The sequence below is a fragment of the Leuciscus leuciscus genome, assembly GCF_965113295.1.
Source record: "Leuciscus leuciscus genome assembly, chromosome: 13".
NCBI lineage: Eukaryota > Metazoa > Chordata > Actinopteri > Cypriniformes > Leuciscidae > Leuciscus > Leuciscus leuciscus.
Window position 1 is genome coordinate 33584457 of NC_138737.1, and position 24787 is coordinate 33609243.

General features: G+C 38.2%; 1 protein-coding gene across 9 annotated transcripts in view; it reads left to right on the top strand.

Moving 5' to 3' along the window:
• Positions 1-24787, top strand: part of aak1a (AP2 associated kinase 1a) — a 79638-nt gene that overhangs the window by 34429 nt on the left and 20422 nt on the right. For 5 of the 9 annotated variants that reach the window (XM_082188682.1, XM_082188689.1, XM_082188690.1 and 2 more), the window contains exons 2-17: positions 1498-1616; positions 4792-4900; positions 5017-5159; positions 6449-6570; positions 6659-6740; positions 6861-6993; positions 7668-7771; positions 9916-9995; positions 10098-10255; positions 11645-11820; positions 12217-12567; positions 15083-15276; positions 16187-16365; positions 16482-16568; positions 23814-23915; positions 24310-24378. In XM_082188682.1, coding sequence (XP_082044808.1) covers positions 1498-1616; positions 4792-4900; positions 5017-5159; positions 6449-6570; positions 6659-6740; positions 6861-6993; positions 7668-7771; positions 9916-9995; positions 10098-10255; positions 11645-11820; positions 12217-12567; positions 15083-15276; positions 16187-16365; positions 16482-16568; positions 23814-23915; positions 24310-24378 — 2208 coding nt within the window. The remainder of the gene's footprint in view (positions 1-1497; positions 1617-4791; positions 4901-5016; positions 5160-6448; positions 6571-6658; positions 6741-6860; positions 6994-7667; positions 7772-9915; positions 9996-10097; positions 10256-11644; positions 11821-12216; positions 12568-15082; positions 15277-16186; positions 16366-16481; positions 16569-23813; positions 23916-24309; positions 24379-24787) is intronic. The other 4 variants (XM_082188683.1, XM_082188685.1, XM_082188688.1 and 1 more) reach the window with 2 other exon arrangements.

Below are 24787 nucleotides of genomic sequence, written 5' to 3' on the forward strand. Positions count from 1 at the left end.
GGACATAAGACGTCGGAGCGCAAAAATGTGATTTCTCCTTTCCAACAACAACCAGGCCGTTATTTCCGGCGTGCCGATCGAGTCTGTCCCAAAAATACCTCTCAATGCGCCCTCGTGGACTCGCGCCAAGGGCCCTATAGGTCTTCACTACATGACGTCACCAAAGTGTGGACTCTGAGGAAGTCCACAAGTCCGGAGTGTGCCATTTGGGACAGGGCCTAAGTCTGGCAAAGAGCTCATTCAAGGCCATTTCCATGCCGTGGAAATCGCGGCACCAATCAGAAACGTTGAGGCGGGCTTTACACGATGACGATCGCTCTGATTGGTTTTAGGTCTAGCCTATCCAATTGTGCCCAGAGGCATTTGAGCGACGTCCACTCCGTTGGTGAAGCGCACCAACTTTTAAATGCAGCATTATTATATTCAAATTGCAAACACATGAGGACAGTCTCCATGAAAGACCCACTGGCATATGAACATGCTACTACATTTCTCTCCGAAACGGTAGGAAATTAAATTAGATTTAATAGAGGATTTTAAGTGTGACAAGATGATTGACAGGGCAGTTTACATGACGGGATGCACGCGACAGATCCGTCCGATAAAGATGACGAAGTAGTATGTCCAAAGCTTGCCTACTTTTTTGCTACACATTCAAAAGTAAATACATTTTCTTCACAAAAAGAGTACTTTTATGGCGTAGTGTAACTTAGGCGAATTGGGACGCAGCATATGGCTTTACACATGAAGATCGCTCTGATTGGTTTTTGGAGTTTTAGGTCTATCCAATTGCGCCGAGAGGCATTTGAGCGACGTCCGTTGGTGACGCCCCTTTGGAAATGATTTGTCTATGGAGCTTTGCCAGACCATAACTCAGTTACTACTGAGAATGGTCTGGTTTTAACCAGGCTAATTCCCACGTATATGAACGACCAAAACGCATAGAACGTTTCCCGTTTATAGTTGAAAACGGTGTCGTGTAAACAGCCCCCAAATAAGTAGTAACTCTGAAACATCCAAACAGCAGTGAAGTGAACTGTGCAAGTGAAACTGAAATGGATTTAAAGTAATAGCACGTCTCAATATGAGTCATACAATTTGAGGTAACATTCCTAGCACAAACGGTCCGTGATGATTCAACGTGATTTGTTGAACTCAGGTATTAATCCCAAGTATGAGCATTAGTTATTGTGATCCACCAAAGGTTTTTTGGGAGTACTTTCTCTTACTGTCAGACATAATATAATTAAAATTAGGTTAACCTATCTGTAATGTGATTATATACCGTATCCACTGACAGTCGCTCTGAATGCAAAAGGGAACCAGTGTTCAATACCTCCTTATTTCCCTGGACAAAGGTTGCCAGTGTTCCTTGTGATGCTGTGTTACATTTGTTGAATTACAAATGAGATCGATTTGCGTTTCTGCATGTGAGCTCTCAGTAGCTCGACTGTCCTGTGTTTAAAGATTTTCAGGCTGTTGGTTTTCTTTCCACAGGTGGTTTTGCTATCGTATTTCTGGTGAGGACTCATCAGGGCGTCCGCTGTGCGCTGAAGAGAATGTATGTGAACAATGAATATGACCTTGAAGTATGCAACAGGGAGATTCAGATTATGGTGAGACATTGCCTTACATGGTTCTTTACAAGCCTTACACATTTTTGTAATGTTCCTGCAGCTCAACTGGGAGAGCATGACACTAAAGGCACTAACACACTGATCAAATGTATACCCAAAGTTGCTTTTTTAAACATCTGCCAAACGAATGAATGTCAATTGGATATCACCACAGGCAGCAGTTATCAGGGTCCAAGCTCTTTGAAAAGGGTGAGATAATGACCACAATTTCCAGATTTGCCATAACAGAAAAGTTATATTTGTGAATTTCAATTTACAGATATGTTAGTTATACTGTTCCCTATTGGTGGAATTTGACAAAAACTAATATCTGTCTGCAGAATGTCCTGTTATTGACGCCTACCAAATTTCATGCAGATGTGACTGTGTTCACTGGGGAAATAGGCCAAGTCAGTATGGGTTACAGCCGAAAATTTTATTAGCATTTGTTTGCCCAAAAAAAAGAAAGAAGACAAACAAGCTTTGATTTGTACATATTTGTTTATTTATTTATTTATTTATTTATTTATTTTGTGTCAGCAGGGATTGACAGGGTTGAACGCCTTCAGATGTTTTTACGTCAACATTTATGTGATTAAAGTCGAGTCGACGTCGACTAGTCGCTGATGATGTCATTAATGAACAAATAAGCCTGAACATGGGTTGCCTTGTGCACAGCTATGGAATTTGGTACAGCGCTGCCCGCAAGGCTATTGCTCATAACGGCTTATTTTTATAAGTAATTGTATTTGTGTCGTTATATTTCTCACAGATTTCTACTTGTTCTAAGTCACAATCAAGTAAAAATTAAATTTAAATGAATGCATTTGTGCAAGAGAGTGATTGCGTGTGAATTATTTCTACCTAGCAGAGTCTCTCTACTAATAGTAAAGCTGTGGGTTTAGTTACTAAGAAATATATGCTTGACCTTTTCAGTTTCTATAAGCTGTTTAAAACATTCATACACCCGGTCAATATTGAGCATCCAGATGCTATAAGTATAGTCTTGTGGAGTGCTCTCGGAGTATGCATTTATCATTTTAACTGTTGGAAACGGAGTGTAAAAGGGGACTTCAAAGATTTCTTATCCTGTTGGGCTCTCTATAGGCCCTGATCAGCGACTAGTCTGCTTCAAGCTTAAAGCGTCTTGGCAGAGCATTGAAGTCCACTAGTCTGTGCAACCCCTATTGCAAATTTCATGCGAAACGGAAAGGCACTTCTAAAAATAGTAATTTTTTATTTATTTTTTTACCTGGAGAGCTAAAAATAGTGAATTTTTTGGTAGATGGAAATTGACAACTTAAAAAAAGAAACAATAACAGGACATTCAGAGGACATTTTTGTCAAATTCCACCAATAGGAAGCAGTATAACTAAAAAAATCTGTATATTTATACTCTTAAGTCACTCCACTGATTCGCTTTCTCTTCATTCATACCAACACAGCTGGTGCCATCTTGCTTTTAAATGATTGATTGTATTGAAAATTAAACTTGAGTATTTCACTAATACCCTTTACGGGTTATTTTGCGAAAACTGACCTGCTGTACATTATTATCTTGTACATTTAGGAATTCAATTTCAATCTATTGCTGATACAAAGGTATTGCATGGCTTCAGATGCATTCAGACGTCATTGTTATGTCCTTTTTGGGTACACTATTCCTTACAGCTGTTCCAAACAGATGTTTTCTGTAGATTCCCATCCCCCATCACAATTTGTCCTCTATTTGATTTATCCTTTTAATATCATTACGATTAGACCTTCAAAACTGAGCCATGCACAATCTTAAAAGGATCTGAGGTCTGCTGTTCCTCAGTTTGCATGTAGTGCCGTAAATACAGCGCTGAGAACAGTTCAGTCCCGGTAAAGGTCATTCGTGTCCTCTGGGACTGAGTTCCGAATGGAAATCCAGTGTTCTTCACTGTGAGCTCTACTAAATAGACAGGGAGGAAAATGTCAGCACTGTTTTAGCTTCACAAAGTGTCTTGCTGTTTCAGAATGAGCAGCTGCTCACAGTGCACTCCTAAATAGACGACTAACTGAGGGCATTTCAAATTTGTGAATGAATGAGTTGATTTGAAAGGACATTGACCAGCGAAGCTATTCCGTTTAAAAACTAACATTGACTTAGTCGCCTCAAAGGCCCATTGTCTGAGCTTTTAGCAAATGGTCAGAATACAAAGTGAGCTTTTACAATTCAGACACTGTTCAGTAATTCTGTCAAACCTCAAATTTCGGTAAATTTTTATAAAAATAAAAATGTATTTATTTGTGCACCAGTAGAGCAAATAGCATTTGTTATTGAAAGAGTTTAGTGATTTAAATGAGTTAAGTCAAAAAATTAAGGTTGATTTGGGAATCTTTCCATTTATTATTGTAAATAGTTGCTTAGTGTTAATGTAGTGTGACAGACATATATACATTAACACTAAGCGACTATTGAGAGAGAGAGAGAGAGAGAGATACTCGCACACAGTAACACTTTTGGTTTCCATGTTCTATGGGGACTTTCCTTAGACATAATGATTTTTATATTGTACAAACAGTTTATTCTCTCCACTAACCCTAAACCTACCCATCACAGAAAACTTTCTGCATGTTTCCGTTTTCAAAAAACATAATTTATTATGATTTATGAGCTGTTTTCCTCATTGGACCAAAAAAAGATTTCTAGTGTGGCCATCCTTGTGTCCTGATTTTATCCCCATAAAATAGGGAATGCCTGAACCACGCACACGCACGTGCACGCACACACACACACACACACACACTTATTTTGAAATGGTACACACCTGTCTTCAGCTGAAATGACTCTGATTAATTCCAAATAAACCTCAGCTCTTCTTGTAAGATTTCTCTGACATCTTGGTTGCATGCTACTACAAGAGCCATGGGCCACAAAGAGTTAATGAAACATCAACTTTAGCATTCAGTGGCATTGCTTAGGTTTTTTTTTTTTTTTTTTTTACATTTAAAGGTGCAAAGGTTCTGATATGGTTTATCTTTGTTTCATTTCGTCACAAAAGACAGCTATTTTAAAAGGGTTGTGAAGACTTTTTATATCCACTGTATACCCAGACATTTCTTTGAGATTTTTCCTGCTGATGTCATGTAAAGCTATTTACAAATGTATTTATTTTTGCTCTCTAAATGTGCTGATTTTGTTGAACAGAGGGACCTTGTGGGTAACAAAAACATTGTTGGTTTCCTGGACTCCAGCATCACAGCAGTGGGATCGGGAGATGTTTGGGAAGTTCTCATTCTGATGGACTTCTGTAGAGGTCAGTGTGTGTTCCTTTCTCAAGATAGTTTTCAAATTGGGATGCAGACACTTTTTCCCACTACTTTTAGTGTTCTATACTTACTATGCAACACTTGTGTTGGTGTGATGATCCAGGTGGGCAGGTTGTGAACCTGATGAACCAGCGCTTACAGACTGGATTCAGTGAGCCAGAGGTGCTGCAGATCTTCTGTGACACATGTGAAGCTGTCACTCGACTACACCAGTGCAAAACTCCCATCATCCACCGGGACCTCAAAGTATGAACTCTCTCCAGACATTTATTATTCTGTTTATTTCTTGAAGAAGTAGTTAACCCAAAAATGAAAATTCTGTCATCATTTAATCACCACCATTTTGTTCCAAACCTATAAGTAAACAAAATAAGTGTTCAGTATGTTTTCGCTGCTCTTTTCCATACAATTAAAACGTACAGAAACTAGTGTTTGTCAAGATTCAAAAAGATGTTGCCATTGATTCCAACATGATGTGATGTTTCGATGACTCAAATGTGAATATTTTGAAATGTACTGAGTGAACTATTGCTTTAACCCTGTAAAGCCCGACATACAAAATATGATTTTTTGGAATGGAACAGGTTTATTGAACCTTTAGACTTATGCACATGTGTTTTTGCATATGCATATGTGTTTTTTGTTTAGTATAATATTTGATACATCAGGCTTTTATGGCTCATATAGTATGACATACTGAGAATATGGAGCTCACACTCGAGGAAAAAAACCCTCAGTTTTATTTAGAGGCCCAAACTAAGCACAAATATGCCATTTGGTGCATTTGCTGATATTTATAAGGCCAAAAAGAAAGGTTTCTTTGATTGTAATGTAAATCAGTGAGATCTTTATAACAGTATAACAGACTACTTAGATGAAATGCATTTAAATATCTGTTGTCACCATATCCCCCAATATTATGTCTTCGTATGATGATATTTTAATGCTTAATTTTATGATCAAAGCTCTGTAGTTTTTATTGTCGGGGGTAAAACGTTTATTTCTCACATTTTAACATGATTTTTAAAAAAAATGATGTATGGATAATCAAGTAAAAGTCAGTTGATTCAGTCAAGAAAATGTTCATCTTAAAATATTACTAATAATATAAAAGTTATTCTTAGATTTACTTAATAAAAATCAGTAAGATTTCACAGCAAAAAGACCTGAAGTGGGACGTTTTTACAATTATACTAAAAGGCCTTTTACTTGCTAAAAGGTATAAACATATACACACTATATAAATAGGCATATACTACTATATAAATATATATTAGATTTTGTGCAACAGGTTTTTCAGCCAAGTTTTGATCATGTTGATAATTTAGAGGCCTTAGAAATTTGTGTATCAAATATACAGTAAGCTTTATAGGGTAAATATCTGACTTGACTTTTTTATGATTGTACCCTTTTACATTTTTACCTGTTTTAGAGCTCATTTGTGATCTTTTTTGAGTACTGTTTCAGTTAAGCTTTAAAAAAAACAAAGGCAGAACCTCTCACACATGTGTCTCCTCTCTCTGTGTCTGTTTTAGGTGGAGAACATCTTGCTGCATGACAGAGGTCATTATGTGTTGTGTGATTTTGGCAGTGCCATTAACCGCTCCCAGAATCCACAAACAGAAGGTGTAGCGGCTGTAGAAGAAGAAATCAAGAAGTGAGCGGCAGTTCCTTTGTTTATATTGCACACCACAGTTTTACTTGTTTACAGCAATTAAATCTTTCACTCTGTGCGTGTGTTTAAGGTACACTACTCTTTCATACCGGGCCCCAGAAATGGTGAATCTTTATGGGGGCAAAGTTATCACTACTAAAGCAGATATATGGGTACGTTAAATAGGTGAAGACTGTTAGAGAATAATTCTGTTATCTACAACACCAGTGTAGTGCAGTTTTTTTAATACAGTGTTCAGAAACACAATGACGTTTGTATGTTTGTGTCTTCAGGCTTTGGGCTGCTTGTTGTATAAGTTGTGTTATTTCACATTGCCGTTTGGAGAGAGTCAGGTGGCCATCTGTGACGGCAGCTTCACCATCCCAGACAACTCCCGCTACTCGCACGACATGCACTGTCTCATCCGTAAGTTACGCTGTTGATTCGTTATCTGATTAGATTTTTTTTAATGAAAGATTATCTTGAAGGTTTTGACACTTCATGCAAGTTTCATAGATAATATTTTATATGCGTGTCCTAAATGCACACAATTAAATAGTCTTGTCAAAAGAACCAACTTCGGTACCAAGTCGGTACTGAAATTTAAAAAATGTGACGATGCCAGTATTTCCCTCTAGCATTTTGAGCATGTTTGATTCTTAAACACCTCTGATTGGCCATTGCGTTAAACCACTCATCATATATGTCTGTGATTGGCTACATTGATCAACGCTTCAAAAACATGTTGTAAATAGACGCTCTTCACCGAACGCTTACACAAATATCAAACCCTCCACCTTACCCAGCTCCACCTGGATAGATCTGCTGCGGTTATGCTATATTGTACAGCAGCAGCATGTCTTACTTGCTCACAGCAGCGTGTCTGTGTGTCTCTATTCCGCCATTACCAAACATATTAACATTGTCATATCCATTGTCAAGCCAAACACTCTGAGAGTTGTCATGACAGAAATATACATATGAAAGCATTTGAAAGGTAGCAAAAACAAATAAAAACTTTAATGTGACCCAAAGAGAATAAAAAAGATATACCAAAACTGATTTTTTTTAATTTGTATTTTTTTTATTTTTCCTATCAGGTTACATGCTGGAGCCAGACCCTGATGTCAGGCCAGATATCTACAAGGTGTCATATTTCGCCTTTAAACTGGCACGGAAAGAATGTCCAGTACAGAATATCGACGTAAGACCTGCTCATTCAGACTGTGACGAATGACTTAAGATCTCTCTTCCTTCTTCCTGTGCTATAGCTAGACAAACTACCATGTGCATTTGCCCTGATCTTCTCACCTATTTTCCTGCCACACTCTACATGGTTTTTGTTCTCTTTTCCAGCACATTCTTCTTAATCCATGTTTAATTCATGCCCATCCCTTTCAGTAGATATAGTAAGTGCTTGCACGTAACGGCAGAGGAAGTGGAATGTCGCTAGTTGCTGCCATTTGGCCCAGATCCAGTGGTCCCTCCCACTCTGAGCGGTATTGATAGCATAATGGAAGCATTGAGTCATGATCAAAGACATATTAACTTTGGCACCGCAAAGTGTTGTTAAGAGTTCAATAGGAATGACCTCCAACAAACAGTTTGTTCAATGTTGCTGCTACAAAAAGACTTAAAAAAATAATAATAATACTTTTCTCTGTAAAGTTAGTCTGATATAAGTCATATTTTTGTTATTAAAGGATTAGTTCACTTCAGAATTAAAATTTCCTGATGATTTACTCACCCCCACATCATCCAAGATGTTCATGTCTTACTTTCTTTAGTTGAAAAGAAATGAAGGTTTTTGGGGGAAAACATTCCAGGATGTTTCTCCATACAGTGACTTCAATGGGGTACAACAGTTTGAAGGTTTCAATGCAGCTTCAAAGGGCTCTACACAATCCCAGCTGAGGTAAAAGAGTCTTATCTAGCCAAACCATCGGTCATTTTCTAAAAAGAGTTTTTTACATTTATATACTTTTATTTTTTTTTTACCACAAATGCTCATCTTGCACTATCTCTGCAATTACGTAATTACGTTGAAAGGTCACGCGTGTTCCGGTTCAAAAGGTAGGCTAGGGCGAAAAACTCCCATCAATATAAATCGTTGTTTTACCTTTATTTTTTTATTTTATTTTAAATTGTAAATGCCTTTAGTCTTTGCACTTTCGCTCTGTAAACACTAGGTTGATACTTCCTGCAAAAAAAAAGTATATAAATGTTCATTTTTATTTAGAAAATGACAGATGGTTTGACTAAGAGCCTTTTTCCTGGGCTGGGATCGTTTAGAGCCTTTGAAGCTGCATTTAAACTGCAATTTGGACCTTCAACCTGTTGGTCCCCTTTGAAGTCCACTATTTGGAGAAAAATCCTGGAATGTTTTCCTCAAAAACCTTAATTTCTTTTCGACTGAAGAAAGAAAGACATGAACATCTCTTGGATGACGTGGGGGTGAGTAAATTATAAGGACATTTTAATTCTAACGTGAAGTAATCCTTTAAGCACATGGGAAATCTCCCTGTAAAGTAAACAGGTTTTTTAGGGTAGGGAAATCACCCGGATTGCCTATCCAGTGAGGTTTCCCTGACTCAGACTGCATCTACAAATAAATCTATCATTGCTAATGAACATGCCTTTATTACACATTTGTGTTTGTGCCAACAGCATGACACTTAGGGAGTGAGACAATTGACACTACATAAATAACTTCATAAATTCAATTAATAATTGACTTATTCTATAAAAAAAAAACTTAAGTCAACCTTAAATCAAAACATGACATTACTTTAGCATGTTACTGGTCTTCATGCACAATTAATCGGCGCATCTTATTCAGTGTTATTTTAGTATTATTTATATACTATTATAATATTTATTAATATTTTGAATGAGCTTTTATTTTTATTTTAAGTTTTAGTAATTTTGTTTTGTGCTTTTGTCATTTTTTTAATATTTCTGTTTAGCTTTATTTTTTTATTTCAGATTTAGTAATTTGAGTCATTTTAAACTAAAGTTATTTCATTTATTTGCCAAGGCAACATTTTTAGTTTATCTAAAATTTACATTTTATTTCAGCTTTACAATATTTTTTATAGTTTTAGTTTTGTTTTTGAAACCACAATTAAACAACACCGGTGTTAAACACCTTTCTGTTTCGACTACCCACAAACTCACTCCATATTGGTAATAAGTAGAAGTCCTAAATTCCACTCAGCATGTTTTTGTGTTGAATTTCAGAAATCTCAGAAATAAAATGAGTTGCAAATGTTTCATGTTGACTAAAGACAATCATATACAACATATAACAATGTGATGGTAATTATAAACATTCTCTCATTCCACTAGAATTCACCCATTCCTGCAAAACTCCCAGAACCAATCAGAGCCAGCGAAGCCGTGGCCAAGAAGAGTCAAAACAAAGCCAGGTGAGACTTTCATTTATCTTCCAGGTTTTGACGTCATCCCTGCAGCATTCTTATATAGTGGTAGTTCTGACTTGACTTGAACTTATTTTTTTTGTCATTCAGGCTCACTGATCCAATCCCTACTCTTGAAACGTCCATAGCGCCACGGCAACGTCCCAAGGCTGGCCAAGCTCAACCAATCGCAGGCATCCTGCCCATCCAACCAGCACTCACCCCTCGCAAAAGAGCCAATGCACCTGCAGGACCCAGCCAGCCAATCAGTGAGTGTTCATTTATGCTCCTTCATCCAAAATCAAACACTTATCTAGGCATCACCACCAGAACAAACCCGTTTGTGTGGCTACACTCCTTCATCTCTTCGTGCTCGCTCTCTTTTTTTCACTTTTACTCTCGTCCCCTGACGACACTTCACCTGTTGTATTGACCGGCATGCGTCTTTGGCTGACACACACGACTCTAGTATTCCCACTGGTTCAATCAGTGTGTTATTAGAGAGAGCTTTTAAAACCTCTCTATTGAGCTCCTGACACACCGAATCCTACTGAGCTGACATTTCACTTCTTATTTCTGGTCAATGCTAATTAAAGCGCTACACGGTTCATTGATAATGAATATACTGACGTATTTTTATCCTCCTGAAATGTTTTAGCACCAGATTATCTGGGTCTGTCTTAATTTAGGATGACGTTTCATTTTTATCAAGTAATTTATTATAGCTGAAAATGCAAATGCTGCACAAAGTAACAATTCCTACCACACAGACCAAAATGTATTTTTAATATACAAAAACAGCAGTAAAGACATTAATGTTACCAAAAATAGCAGTTTCAAATAAATGCTATTCTTTTCAACTTTCGATTTATCAAAGAATCCTGAAAAAAAAAATGTATCTCAGTTTTCACAAAAATATGAAGCAGCACAACTGTTTTCAACATTGATGATAATCAGAAATGCTTCTTCAAATTAGAATGATTTCTGAAGGATCATGTGACATTGAAGACTGGAGTAATGATGCTGAAAATACAGCTTTGATCACAGGAATAAATTACATTTTTAAGTATATTAAAATAGAAAACTTTCACAATATTACATTTTTTTTCTGTATTTTTTATCAAATTCATGGCACTTTGGTGACCATAAGACACAAATAAAAAGACCAACCCCAAACTTTAGAATGGTAATTTAAGTGAATATCTGGCTATTGGAAATCTGAATAAAAACACGTGGCTTATACCTGTATTAATCGTAATTCCTTATTACATAAACACTTTGTATGATGTATGTATATTTGGAATATGTCATGTAAACACATTAACCTGTTTACCATAACTTGCTGATTAAAATACTGTGTAGAATTACAAAAAAATGCTGGGTAATAAATAATAACAGTAAATTTCTTCAGGACTTCAAGTAGAGAATTGTTGTTGTTGTTGTTTGTGGGGGAATAAGCTGACTTAATATGTATACCCTGCTGTGGATTAGAGCTATTTAAAGTATATTGTATATTGTTTAAAAAAAACACAAAAAAACTGGTATCTTATTTCAAATATCTTAATGGAAATATCAAATTAAATGACATTGTGAATATTGTGGTTTTGTTTTTTAATTTTTAATTTGTGATTTTATTGTGTTTTTCTATTTGTTCACAGGTGTTAACATGGCTTCCCAGCCTGTTTCTCTTGCCCAATCACAGGTTCCTGTCGCTCAGCAACAAGCCACTCCTATTCCAATACAGGCCACGCCCTCTCCACCGCAGACCACACCCCAGCACACACAACTGTTTGTACAGCAGCAAAATACAGCCTTCTTTACTGCTCAACAACAGGTAACTGCTACACAAAAAACCAATGTGGAAATAATCTTAAAATTAATATAATTTAAAGTCAACATGAAATCAGAATTGACCATATTTACTTTCTTACTACACATTTATGTCTTACTGTGAACTTTATCCTCTGCAAATGCTCTTTTCATAAGCTAATCAAATCCAGATGGATCAAAATAAGTCCTACCTTGCATTTTTCCCCTCATCAATACCCTATTTTCCTCATAAATATGTCACATTATGGAAGTAAAACAGGTTGTGATTTTGGTTTCATGTGAACTTAAGAATAATTATCTCTGAAACGCTATGTAGTGGATTTGAATTTTTACATTTGGAAAAAGAAGAAACGTTTTTGTACCATGTGATGTCAATATTTGCACCTACCTCCTATTTTAGCAGCATCACTCAACGCAGACGAGCGCCATACCTGCACAAACGGTTGCATCATCCTCCACCCCTGTTTCTACACACTCTAAACCTAAGAATAGGGCTCCCCCTCCACCCATACACCACCCTCAAACCAACCTCTTGACATTATCAGCAACCGCACAGACAAAAAGCAAAGCAACGGCCCCAGCTCCGCCTGCAGAGTGTTCACATAGTAATAATGTAGATGGTGATATCTCGGCCCAACCTAAAACCAAAGCTATGGCACCTCCACCCCCTTCAGCTCATGCCTCCACCCCTCCTCCACCTAAAACCACCTCAGCGCCATCCGCTGACTCTGAAGTGGACCCAGTGCAGAGGGTAACCCTCCCAACATCTGTGTCTGTTCTGTTAGAGTGATTCTCTTTACTTTCTAGAGCCTTTATCCTCCGCTTGTTGACTTGCCATGCACCTTAAAACTTGCAAAACTTGCATACATTGTCATAACATCAGTAGGAGTTGACAGTTACTGTATAATTATACCTGCAGGGCTAGGTGTCATGTACAACACAAGTGGAGTCGTTCTATATAATAGACCTTAGTCAGGGCTGTTGTCTTATTGAATTTTATTGAGATGAAAATGAAGCTGTGAGATATAATCTTATAGTCTTTACAATGGCATGCACCGCATAAAGGTCCTAAATCAAATGTAATTTGTAAACTCAACTAGGATTGATAATAATAATAATTTTACTTTAATTTTACAGCTGATAAACAATTCAAATACTTTATTCGTTCATAAATACTTGTTTTTTTATTTTACTGTTAAACATTACAATAGTAATAATTTTTATTTGTTTTTAATTTATTTTTATTTAGTAGTAATAGTAGTAATGGAAGCTTGTTTCCGCCACAGAATAAAAAATAAAAAAGGTAACTGTGACTTTTTATTCACAATTCTGACTTTTTTCTTCTTCTCAATTGCGAGTTATAAAGCCCAATTCTGAAAAAAAAAAAAAAACTCACTGACTTCAGAATTGGACTTTATGACTCGCAATTGAGAAGAAGAAAAAAGTCAGAATTGCGATTTATAAAGTCAGAATGGTGAGAGGAAAAAGTTGCAATTATTTTTTTCATTGATTTATTCTGTGGTGGAAACAAGCTTCCACAACTACTATTACTACTAAATAAATAAAAAATACTAAATAAAAAACAAATAATAAATATTACTATTGTATTGTTTAACTGTAAAATAAAAAAATTAAAAAGTATTTAAGAAAGAATATAGTATTTGATTTTTATATCAGCTGTAAAATTATTATGTCTTATACGTCTTAATTTCAAGCTTTTATTTTGACGAAACCGCAAAACCTCTCCTTTGTTTATAAGAACTTGCATGGAAAGATGGTTGGTGCATGTTGTGTTCTTAAAGTACCTTAAAACGACCCAAACTCAGAGCGGATGCAGAGATGATGTTCGTGTGGATCAGTGTTTACTTTGAACCGATTCGTTTTGAGACACCGCAAACACTGCAAACACTTTTCAGTTGATAAGTTTATAACTAATGATTTTTACAACAGAAATTAATCAATAAAAAATGTACTCAAACTACACAATGACTTTCTTCTAGAGCTGCTGTAAAGCCAAAACAATCAATTGTTGCATTAATTTCCTGTTATCACTGTAAAGCTGCTTTGAAACAATCCGTATTATAAAAAGCGTTATATAAATGGAGACTTGACTTGACTTTACTTGATTACTTGCATCTAAGAAAACCGTTTCAAGGCAAGTTTATTTATATAGCACATTTCATACACAATGGCAATTCAAAGTGCTTTACATAGAAGAAATTAAAATAATACAAAGAAATAAGAATAATTAAAACAGTTTAGAAAAATAAAATAAAATAAAATACAGTCCAGTACAAACAGTCGGACGAACAGAGGCACAGTGCTCATTCAGTACACTCACAGTGCTGAAACAGTACACGCCAGTTTCAAACACTCTGAAATACTTGGTGCCTATTTATTTAATTAAATATTTCACGGAAACGGCTTCGTCAGTTGGACAACTGGCACAGGACGACAGCACGTCTATCCCTGACAGCCTCGTTTTAATTTCTGTCAAAAATTATATATGGCGCTACCCTGACTAAAATCTATATCTTTGTCATGACACATCTGAAGTTCATCTTTGTTTACTCTCATGTCATTCCAAACACATCTCATTTGCTGTTCTTTTGTAAAACATGAAAGGAGAAGTTTAGCAGAATATTCACATAAAGTGAAAGTATTTTAAATACCAAAATTCAGTTTTAAATTTTACATTAGCCCTCTGCTCTATTCTTAAGTTTAATTTGTGTTTGTATATTGGAAACCTAAGTTTGGCACAAAGATTTGAGGGCAATGGCCAAGGATTTTTTGAAGATTTTCAATGAGTAACGACTTACATTTCGGTCTGTTCCTGTGGCTTCCAGAGAGCTGAAATATAGAACATGAATCATATGGACTACTTTTTGTCATTTTTGGAGCACAATAGCCCAAGTCCATATCCACTTCCATTGTGGACAAAATGTAAAAAAAAAAAATCCTTATATGGATTTGGAATGACATGAGGGTGAATAAATTAAATGTCCCAAATGTCCCATTCATCTAACAACAGACATTAACCTTTCAAAGGTGAACCTTTGGCATTTTCTCATTTCCCAGATCAACTTTTTTCAACAAATCAGTGAGATATCAGATTTGTCTTTTTTTTTTTAAAGCTCTCTTTCTGTACCTTTCAAAGACAGAAATGCCTCTTTTGCAATATCAGAATTTAAATTCCCTTAAAAATATTCTTCAGCTTCCACAGGCTTTAATGTTACTTTGTCTTTATACCTTTCTTTCTGTAAAAGTCCATCGCTGGAAGTCGTGGGATGCATAAAGTCGGATCTTTGACTCCACCCTCTTCTCCTAAGACCGCCCCAAAGGGAGGCCACAGACGAATTCTGAGTGATGTCACACACAGCACCATATTTGGAGTTCCTGTGAGCAAGTCCACTCAACTGCTTCAAGCTGCTGCTGCAGAGGCCAGCCTTAATAAGTCCAAGTAAGTCAAGAAAATACTTTATCAATAATGTTATACTTCAGTTTTAACCTTTACATTGTCCAGCATTGGGTAAAGTTAAAGATTGTATTGGAGTAAGCACTACATTGACAGTAGCAGTCATTTTTGGCCGCGAACAGTACAAGTGTGATTTTTTAATTTTTTTTTCATGACCATTTAACCTTTTCAAATCATGTCCATGATTTTTGTGTGTGTGTGTGTGTTCACATACACAAAATACACACGACATACACACCTTTTACCAAGTTTTGTACCATTCTCAAAAAAAAAATCTAAACGTAAAATTTTTCAGTCAAAAACGACCGAACAGCACCAGAGGGTTAAGCTGTTTAATTGCTAAAGGTTTAAGGCCAATCAGATTTATCTCTTTCATCAATGTTTTTGACTGCAATTCAACAGTTCAACTCAATTTCAGTTGGCCGAAAAGGCTCAGATGGTCAGATACTAGTGCCAGAACACACTGCAAAAAACTGTGCCACCAGATGCTCAACAACAGCCCTACATCAGCCGACCGTCGGCTTGATGTGTAATGGTCTTTTTACACAAAATCGAATTGAAAATGCAAATAGTTTTTATTTTCAAGACTTGACACCTCTCTCATGCAACATGCTGAGATCATGTGAGAACAATGTAGCATACTGCTGTTTTATGTATTTATTGTGGAGTGATGCTCCCCAGACATACCAATGTCTTAGAATTTGTCATGGTTATGGCATAACCACCTTAAAGGTACAGTAGCAAAAGCAACCTTCTCAATTATAAGAGTCAAAGAGAGAAAAATTGACATCAAAACCAAATTATGAGCTTTGGCGCAAGAAACCTTGAAGTGGAACTTTTTAAAGTTTGCATTTTTTTTTTGTGTGTGTGTGTTTTTTTCTCCTCACGGCTGTAGGTCAGCTAGCACCACTCCCTCTGGTTCTCCATGTTCATCACAGCAGAGTGTCTATCAGTCAGGGGAGGCTTCGGGACCCTCAGCTGGAGCCTCAGCGTCCTGGAACCCTTTTGGCGATGACAATTTCTCCAAACTCACAGCAGAAGAGCTGCTTAACAAGGATTTTGCCAAATTGGATGGTAAATCAAGTACTCAAAGTCATTTTTGTACAATATTTATTTTAGTTATCCTGCACACTTTATTTAAGCAAACCTCTACACAGAGACTTAAGTAATACTTGTGTCTGTGTTTCCAGCTAAGATGGCGGAGAGATCCTGTCCTGAAAATCTGATTCCTGGGTTGCAGTCTGTGTCTTCCAATAAAGGCTTTCTCCAGGGAGGAGGTACAGTCTGTTTATCACTCTCTCTGTCTGTCTCTGTCTGTCTCCCAGTGCTTGCTGGGAGTCTGTTAATGCTTAAAGGTCCCATGACATGAAATTTCCACTTTCTGAGGTTTTTTAACATTAATATGAGTTCCCCTAGCCTGTATATGGTCCCCAAGTTTCTAAAAATTTTAATCGGTGTAAATCGAGCTTTTGCTATCTTTCTCTGCCTTTGAGAAAATGGAAGCTCAACTGGGCTGATCTTGAATCTCCTCCTTATGACGTCATAAGGAGAAATGTTACCTCCCCTTTCTCTGCTTTGCCTGCCCAGAGAATATTTCTCGCCCATGAGAAAATGAGCTAGGAAGTAGAACGCGCGCGATTTTAGTTTGTCCACGAGAGATATCATGGCTTTTGAGCGAGCGAAGCATAATAATTGCTCAATAATTGGATGTACAAATGAACATCGAATGGTCAATACAGAGCTGGGCTTGCTGAACGTCGGACAAGTAAGTCAACAAATTATATATAAGTGTGTTGCTTGCTTTACTGTTTATGGTTACCTAGCTTCTTACACGTAGAATGTGGCTGTCACATTAGCTATGCAGCTATGCAGTTACTTGCGCTAATGTAAAGGTAGACAGCATCAAGTTACACATACTGTAACGCGAGTGTTGTACATTTCTTTGTTATTTGGATAACCGTTTTCCTGTTGGTTATATGGCGCGCGCGATATCCGCATTTCAAGATAGCAGAGCTTGATGTAATTGTAATAAGATAAATTACAGACGTTACAGATCTCTCATGAAAAGGCAACAGTAGGTTAGCGTTAGCTACATGATAATAACTGTAAACCATCCAAATAAAGTACCGTATCCAGCCATAATATTTTAAACTAACCATTCGGAAACGTCCTGCTGGAGCCGCTGAGTTGCAACTTCTTCATCCGTTGCTTCTCCATCTGGATCAGATTCTGGGTCAAACTGAAATGCTTGAATGACTGCGTGTCTTCGTGCCATTGCAATATATCCAACATAAACAAACATGCATGGTACCGTTGCGCAGGATGGTCAAGGCCACACCCACCCTCCACCTTGCGCTGCCTTTCTCCTCCTCATTAGTATTTAAAGCTACAGACACCGAAACGGCCAGTCTGAAGGAAGCTCATTCTGGGACTGGCTTGTAGTGGCTATAATTCTGCACCGAGGCTGAATTTTTGGAAAGAGATTTCAGATACAGTACTAAGGACCACTAAGGACTATATTAAAGCCTACAAAAAGTAGCATGTCATGGGACCTTTAAGACAGAACTGCATTGCAAAAGTAGTTTGTTTTCCACTTTCAAAGCAATGTGATGCCACAAATGCTGTTAACTTCTACTGAACCTGGAACAGATTCAACCAATGGGTGCTGCCAGATTTTCAGGATGGGGGATAGTCCTCCACAATTTACTGCAAACTCTGGAAATGGAATGCCAGTTTTTCACAATCCTTGTTATTCCCAATGGATCAAGTCCCACCCTACATTTTTGTGTTGAATATCCTGTTTCACCCAGAAACAAGCCACGTTGCAGAAGTCAAATGGGTTGTGAATGTTGATTCACTTTCAAAGTCTTTTGAGAGACTTTAAAAGGCATTTAATGTTCTTGACCTCTTCTAGCCTTCCAGAAATAAAGTAGCGTGCATTTCACCTGCTAGCAGCCTTGTGATAAGCCTTTCCTCTTCCTATTTATAGAGATAAAGACCGAAACGGTACTCTTTTTCCACCTGGGTTCTTGGAAACATTGCGGACCCTTGTCAGTAATCAATTAAAGGGTAAATTCTGATCAAGATTGTTATTGGGTGATTAAGACCTTTTAAAAGGTGTAGTTTCTCTTTGTAGTGATTTTTTATTTTATTTTTTAGTGAAACTTTTTGTGATACTTTTTCAGTATTTCTCCAATTTAGGGTTAGGGATTTAGACAAACTTTGGTATGTACTAACTCATCCTGAACCGCCGTTTGCGCTACAGACATGAATGATATTTGAAAGATTGCGGCTTATTGAGGAGTGATATTTGTTTACTAAAGTAATCAGTCTTACAGCTTTCTCCTAGTTGACGGTAAAACTATCAAAATCCCATAGACTTGCATAGGAGGAGGAACCCGAGCCACATCCAAAGACCAGAATATCATAGGCTGCGATTACACTTGGCATTAACATGCGATCACCGTAATTCGGAGAGCAGATTGGATCATAAGCCAATCAGGACACGGTGCGTTTACACCTGTCCACATCAAGTGACTTCTGTATCTGGATAACAGATCGGATCTCGTATTCCCGCGGGAAAAAAAAAGAAAAGAAAAAAAAGGATGGCTCCGGTGCAAAGTGGTGGGTTTTCTTTTAAAAACAGTTTTCAGTCGGGGGACATTTTACAAATCTCGCAAAATGAGGAGGATGAAGAGGCTGCAAGTACTAATAATGTGGACCGATGCCGTAATGGAAACGGTACAGAGAAACGTATCCGAGAACGTTGCCAGCTGTGTGACGTCCACCTGTTTAATGCAGACACAATGGCTGGATTGCGTTTACATTACACTGAGATCCGATCACAATGCGTCCCGGACTACCTCCGAACCTGGACACGCTGATCGGATAACATTCCGATCAGAAGCGCGTTTACACTTGTCCTTTCAATATGTATGTGGACAACATCTTGATACAGGTCGCATGTTAATGCCAAGTGTAAACGCAGCCATAGAGACTATGGGCCTGGGCTCTTCTAAAAATGTGTCTGTAAGCGACTGATTAGCAATGCCCTAGCAACTTCTTAGAACACTCTTATCTGTCACATGGTAATGGACTTAAAGGGTTCACCCTCCAAAAAAAAAGAAAAGAGTATTCTGTCATCATTCTTACCCTCAAGTCTTTCCAAACCCATGAGACTTTTCTTTGAAGCACAAATGAAGATATTTGTAATAAAACCTGAGTGATTTCTCCAGTCCATTCCACCTAAACTTTGAAGATTCAAAAACATTATAAAAGTAATCCATATGAACTGAATGGTTTAATCAGTCTTCTGAAAACACACAATCACTTTATATGATGAACAGATTTAATTTAGGCATTCATTAACATAAAGACATTGATCAATACACAAACATAACACATCAAATATGTTAAATGGAAGCTCAGATGTGCTTGCTTGATGCAAGCAAGATTCTCGTATCAGGCAAGAAAATTTGAGATTTCGCAAGGATCAGTGAGGTTTGATGGCTTATATGTTTGTGGTGGGTTGTTCAATGTTTATAGTAAAATAACATTGAAAAATAATAAAGGCGTTAAGTAAATGTATACCACTCTCCACAAATATGGTACACTGTTTCATGGCCTTTTTGTGAAGCGTTCGAGTGTTACTGTTGTTTAGTATTAATTTATCATTGATGTATTTGGTTTGTAAGAATTAAAGATTCTCATTTTGAATGCTATTTGTGAAAAGTGGCATGCATCTCACATTGCCATTTAACCAAAAAAGACAATTATATTTAAACAACATATTCTGCTACACTGTATAGTATGGTGCATACATTTTCTTTTAAATGTTATTTTATCTTTTAGATTTTTAGTGTTAGAATTTGTATGTAAAAGAGAAGCGTGTGTGATGATTCTCAGCAGAAAGCACAGAGGATGGATTAACGCTTAAAAGTCTTACATAAGCACAGTCTGGTAATCGTCTGAGTCTGATGACACACACCAGATCATGCTGGGTAAATTTAAGGCACAGGTAAACCTTTTGAGAGCTGACGGATACAAGGTCATGAAATTGGCAATCATGTGTACCGTAGCTCCATGGAGATCTGACACACACTTTTCCCAACAATAGTCAGTAGCCGTATCTAGGGACCAATTGAGTCCTGTAAGTAAGCATCTCGGAAAACCTTAGCAATTGCGTAACAATATGATTAAAAGCCACTCAGAATGCCCAAGAAACTATGTAGCTATGCCCTGGCAACCGTTCACAACACCCTTGTTGAGTCTGTTTACTCAGAGAAGGAGTGGTGTTCTCTAAGATTTGAAGACCATCCTTCATTTATTTATGTATAAAGGTTGATGGTTTGCTCTCTGCCTTAGTGAAAGGGGGAAAGCGAGCGTTCTGCTGTTCTGTGACCTGAGTTCCCCCCTTCTCTCCCCATACCCTCATCCCAAAGTCCTCCTTTCGATCATAAAGACTGTGAGTAAGACCAGCATTGTAACGAAGAGTCCGATTCTCAACTGATCCGCATGCATCTGGTTGAATGAAACCGTGATAGTTGCACCATTACAAACGTTTGCCAGTTTAACTAATAGCTTGTCTGGTAGTCGATTACTGTACCTTCGCTCTGCTTGAGTTATAACCCTGAGCCTGTGAAGTATGGATTGTCTGTCTAACACGAATAATACGTTTGTTTTGGTTCGCAATCCTGTTACTGGAACCCACTGCACATTTTGAATCTATCCCTAATCAGACAAATGAGATGTTCAAAATGTGCAGTGCTCGGCCCCAGGAACAGGGTTGAGAACCTTTCTGCCACACGAGCCCAGTACAGTATTTCAGTGTGCTCTGTTTTATACTGCATGTTCTAGCAAATGTGGTAGATCATTTGGATAAGAAAGGGAGCAAGTAGTATGCCATGCTGAACATAACTACTCTCATTCTCTATTGTCTTTCTGTTGTTTGTTTTAAAAGGATATTGGTGGCTTTTCAGTTAGTTTCTGCTCTTGCATTCTTGTTTTTTTTTCTACAGGATTATCTATGATTAATGTTTAAACTGTCTAAATAAATGTTCTTTTTCCTTATAAGCAACAGTTTTGACTTAACTCAGTCCTGATCCTGGAAGGACACCGACTTGCAGAGTTTGGTTCCAACCCTAAACACACCTGAAACAGCAGAGATAGTGAAGGTCTTCAGGACCTCTACTAACACTTTGAGGCAGGTGTTTTGAAGCAGGTCAGAGCTAAACTCTGCAGGACATTGTCCCTCCAGGAGCAGGATTGGACTCCACTGACTTAAATCTCCTCTCCACACTGTATACTCTCCTGTCCTTACTGTTTCCTCTCTCTGCTCATAACTGAGTCTCCTCTCCTCCTCACTGTCTCTTCTTCTCTCTCCTCACTGTTACCTCTCTCTTCTCCTCTCCTCACTGTATACTCTCCTGTCCTCACTGTTTCCTCTCTTCTCCTCTCTCTCCTCACTGTCTTTTTTCTTCCTCACTTCCTTGTCTACTTCTCACTGTCTTCTCTCTTTTCTCTCCCGATTTAATCTCTTCTCTTCCTCACTCGTTCCTTTCTTTTACTTTACTCACTCTCTTCTCTTTTCATCTTCTTACTGCCTCTATTCTCCTCCTCTTTCTTTACTGTCATCTCTCCTCCATTCATGCCCTGTCCTCCTCACTTGTCTCCTCTTTACTGTTCCCTCACTCCCCTCAATCTTTTCCTCAGTCTCTTTTCTTCTGTCTTCTCCTCTTACGGTCTCAATCTCTTCTCTTCTGTCCCCCTCCTCAATGTATCCTCCTCACTATCTCTGTTCTCCTCTCCTCTTTGTCTCCTTTCCTCCTCACGATCTCCCTTCTCTTTGTCTTCTCTCTTTACGGTCCTCTCCTCACTGTCTTTCCTCTCCTCCTCGCTATCTCTGTACTCTTCTCCTCTTTGTCTCATCTCCTCCTCACTGTCTCTCTTCTTTCACTGTCTCCTCTCTTTAGGCCCAATCCCAATTCTATTTTATACCCCTTCGCCTACCCCTTACCCTTGCCCCTTGAAACAGAGTGGCAAGGCGTAGGGGTGAAAATATTCCCCTAAGAAATGGGACACCACTACTACACCGTTACACGTCATTATACGTCGTCGCTAGCGCCTATGTTGATCACAAACTTCCTAGATGCCGTCGTCAGCTGTAGTCATCTCAATTGCGTGGGTTACAGCTATTTTTTGCTTTTTTCGTCTGAAGTTCGCAGAAAACAACGGAGATGACGATATCTTCGACGCTTAAGTATTTTTGGACTTCAGGAAACGTTGCTCATTGTCAGCGCAAAAACAAACGAGCCTCTGGGTTTCCTCAGGTGTCCCTGTTTGATAAAGAACATACAAGACTGGTTGATCATGTTGCAAAAAGCACAAAACTGTGTAACCACTGTTCGTTTATATTGTGTTCACATATAACCACAAGAAAACAATGCGTTCATAGCAGACGTACGGTAAAAGATAAGCCGATTCCCTGCCGCAATTACATTCACCAGTTATCAGACATGAACATATGTTGCGGGACTATCGTTAACGAACTTCAGCGAATTTTTTTATTTATTATTATTATTATTTATTTATTATATATTATCTCAATTCTCTTTTGGTTGGAGGGGTAGGGGTAGGGGGAAGGGCCAGATAGCCCTTGAAAGGAAGATTTTTCGGGACCACACTTCAAACGAAGGGGTATGAGAAATGTACCTGCATACACCGGCTACAGAGGCAACATGACTGCCAATAATCATTTTCTTTGTCACATTCAATCTTGTGTTCATATTTACGGTCATGTTCTTCAAAGAAACAGTTGCAAAAAAATCGTTAAAGTTCGTTAACAATATGACGCGTGTAAAAAGCAAAAGTTTGAAGCGAAGTGGACGCGTGAATGAGGCGAATTCGCGTCCACCGCGCCGCACTAAACGCCTCATTCGCGCCGCAAGACCTCCAGACGCGTGTAAACGCGTCTTTTAACATTGAAATCACTCGCGCCAGACGCTCTATTCGCGTTTGGTGTGAACGCAGCTTTTAGGCGTCGAAGATATCGTCATCTTCGTTATTTTCTGCAAACTTCAGAAGAAAAATACAAAAAATAGCTGTAACTCACGCAAGACTACAGCTGACGACGGCATCTTGGAAGTTTGTAATAAACATTGGCGCATCTCCTGTGACGTAGGCGCTAGCGACGATGTATAATGACATGTAACGGTGTAGTAGTGGTGTCCCATTTCTTAGGGAAATATTTTCACCCCTACGCCTTGACACTCTGTTTCAAGGGGCAAGGGTGGGCAAGGGTTAGGGGTAGGCGAAGGGGTATAAAATAGAATTGGGATTGGGCCTTTGTCTCCTCTGTTCCTTTCATCTCTTCTCTACCTCACTGACCAATTTCTTCTCCTTTCCTCTCCTCATCTTTTCTTTCCTTTCTGTTTCTTCTCTTCACTTCTCCTTGCTCTCTCTTCTCCTCACTGTTTCTTCTCTCTTCCCTTCTCCTCACTGTCTCCTCTTCGCTCATGGAGTAGAGAAGTTGATTGAGGGTTTGAAGTCTCCAGAGCCCTCTTCCTCCCTGATCCTCCCTGACCTTCCCTTGAATGACCCCTTCAGCCCTGCAGACTGTAGTCATGGTAACCAGCCGCTTGTCTGTTTATTGTTGTTTTAGTTTTTTATTGCCTATAACCCAACAACTGATGAATTGCCTCACTGGCCTTCATTGGTGTTTTAATGGTGATTGTTTTCTTAGTTCAGCTCATAGTAACACCGGGAACTCCTGGATCGTCCCCATTTCTGACATACTCCTTTCTGTCTCTTCTTATACCCCCACTGCGGTTTCATCTCTTTGCCTGTATAGTTGTTGTAAACGTTGTCTTCATCAGGCATCTGTATATGTTTGAATGATCTGGTTTAAAGAGTGCTGCTTCATGCATGGAGTGAATTGACATCACCAAGACCACCTCTCTCACCTTTACATTTGCTGCATAAAACGTCAAATCTGTCTCTCTTCTTTTTTTCTTTCTGCAGTTGGGACGGATTCTCTGATCCCTGGTCTGGATCCTCTACAGACTGATCCTGGGTCAGCTGCACTGCCAGGTCAGCAATTCTGTTAATATTCTCCTTTTATACAGTGGCTCACTGAAGCACTGAATCTGCTGACATTGGAAAAATCTGCAAGGTGTTCTGGATGACATTATCACTGCCATTTGTGAACCTCCATTGAAATAATTAGATACCATTGTTATTACTCCAAGTATTACATTTTAGTCAAAACCGCTACCGAAGCATGGATAGTGTTGTCGCACAGTTCTTTTTGGTAGGGTTACTTTTCTCACTGATCTGGCTGATCACCAGTTTGTGATTACTGTATAAGACGTAACATTTTATAAGTTTATTAAGATTGGTTTGGCATATTTTCTGCTCTGTTTCAGGTATCAGTCTTTGAAGTTATTAGATTTACAGCCCAGTGTTTTCTATGTACCGTGAAATAGAGCAGGGTCTTTGG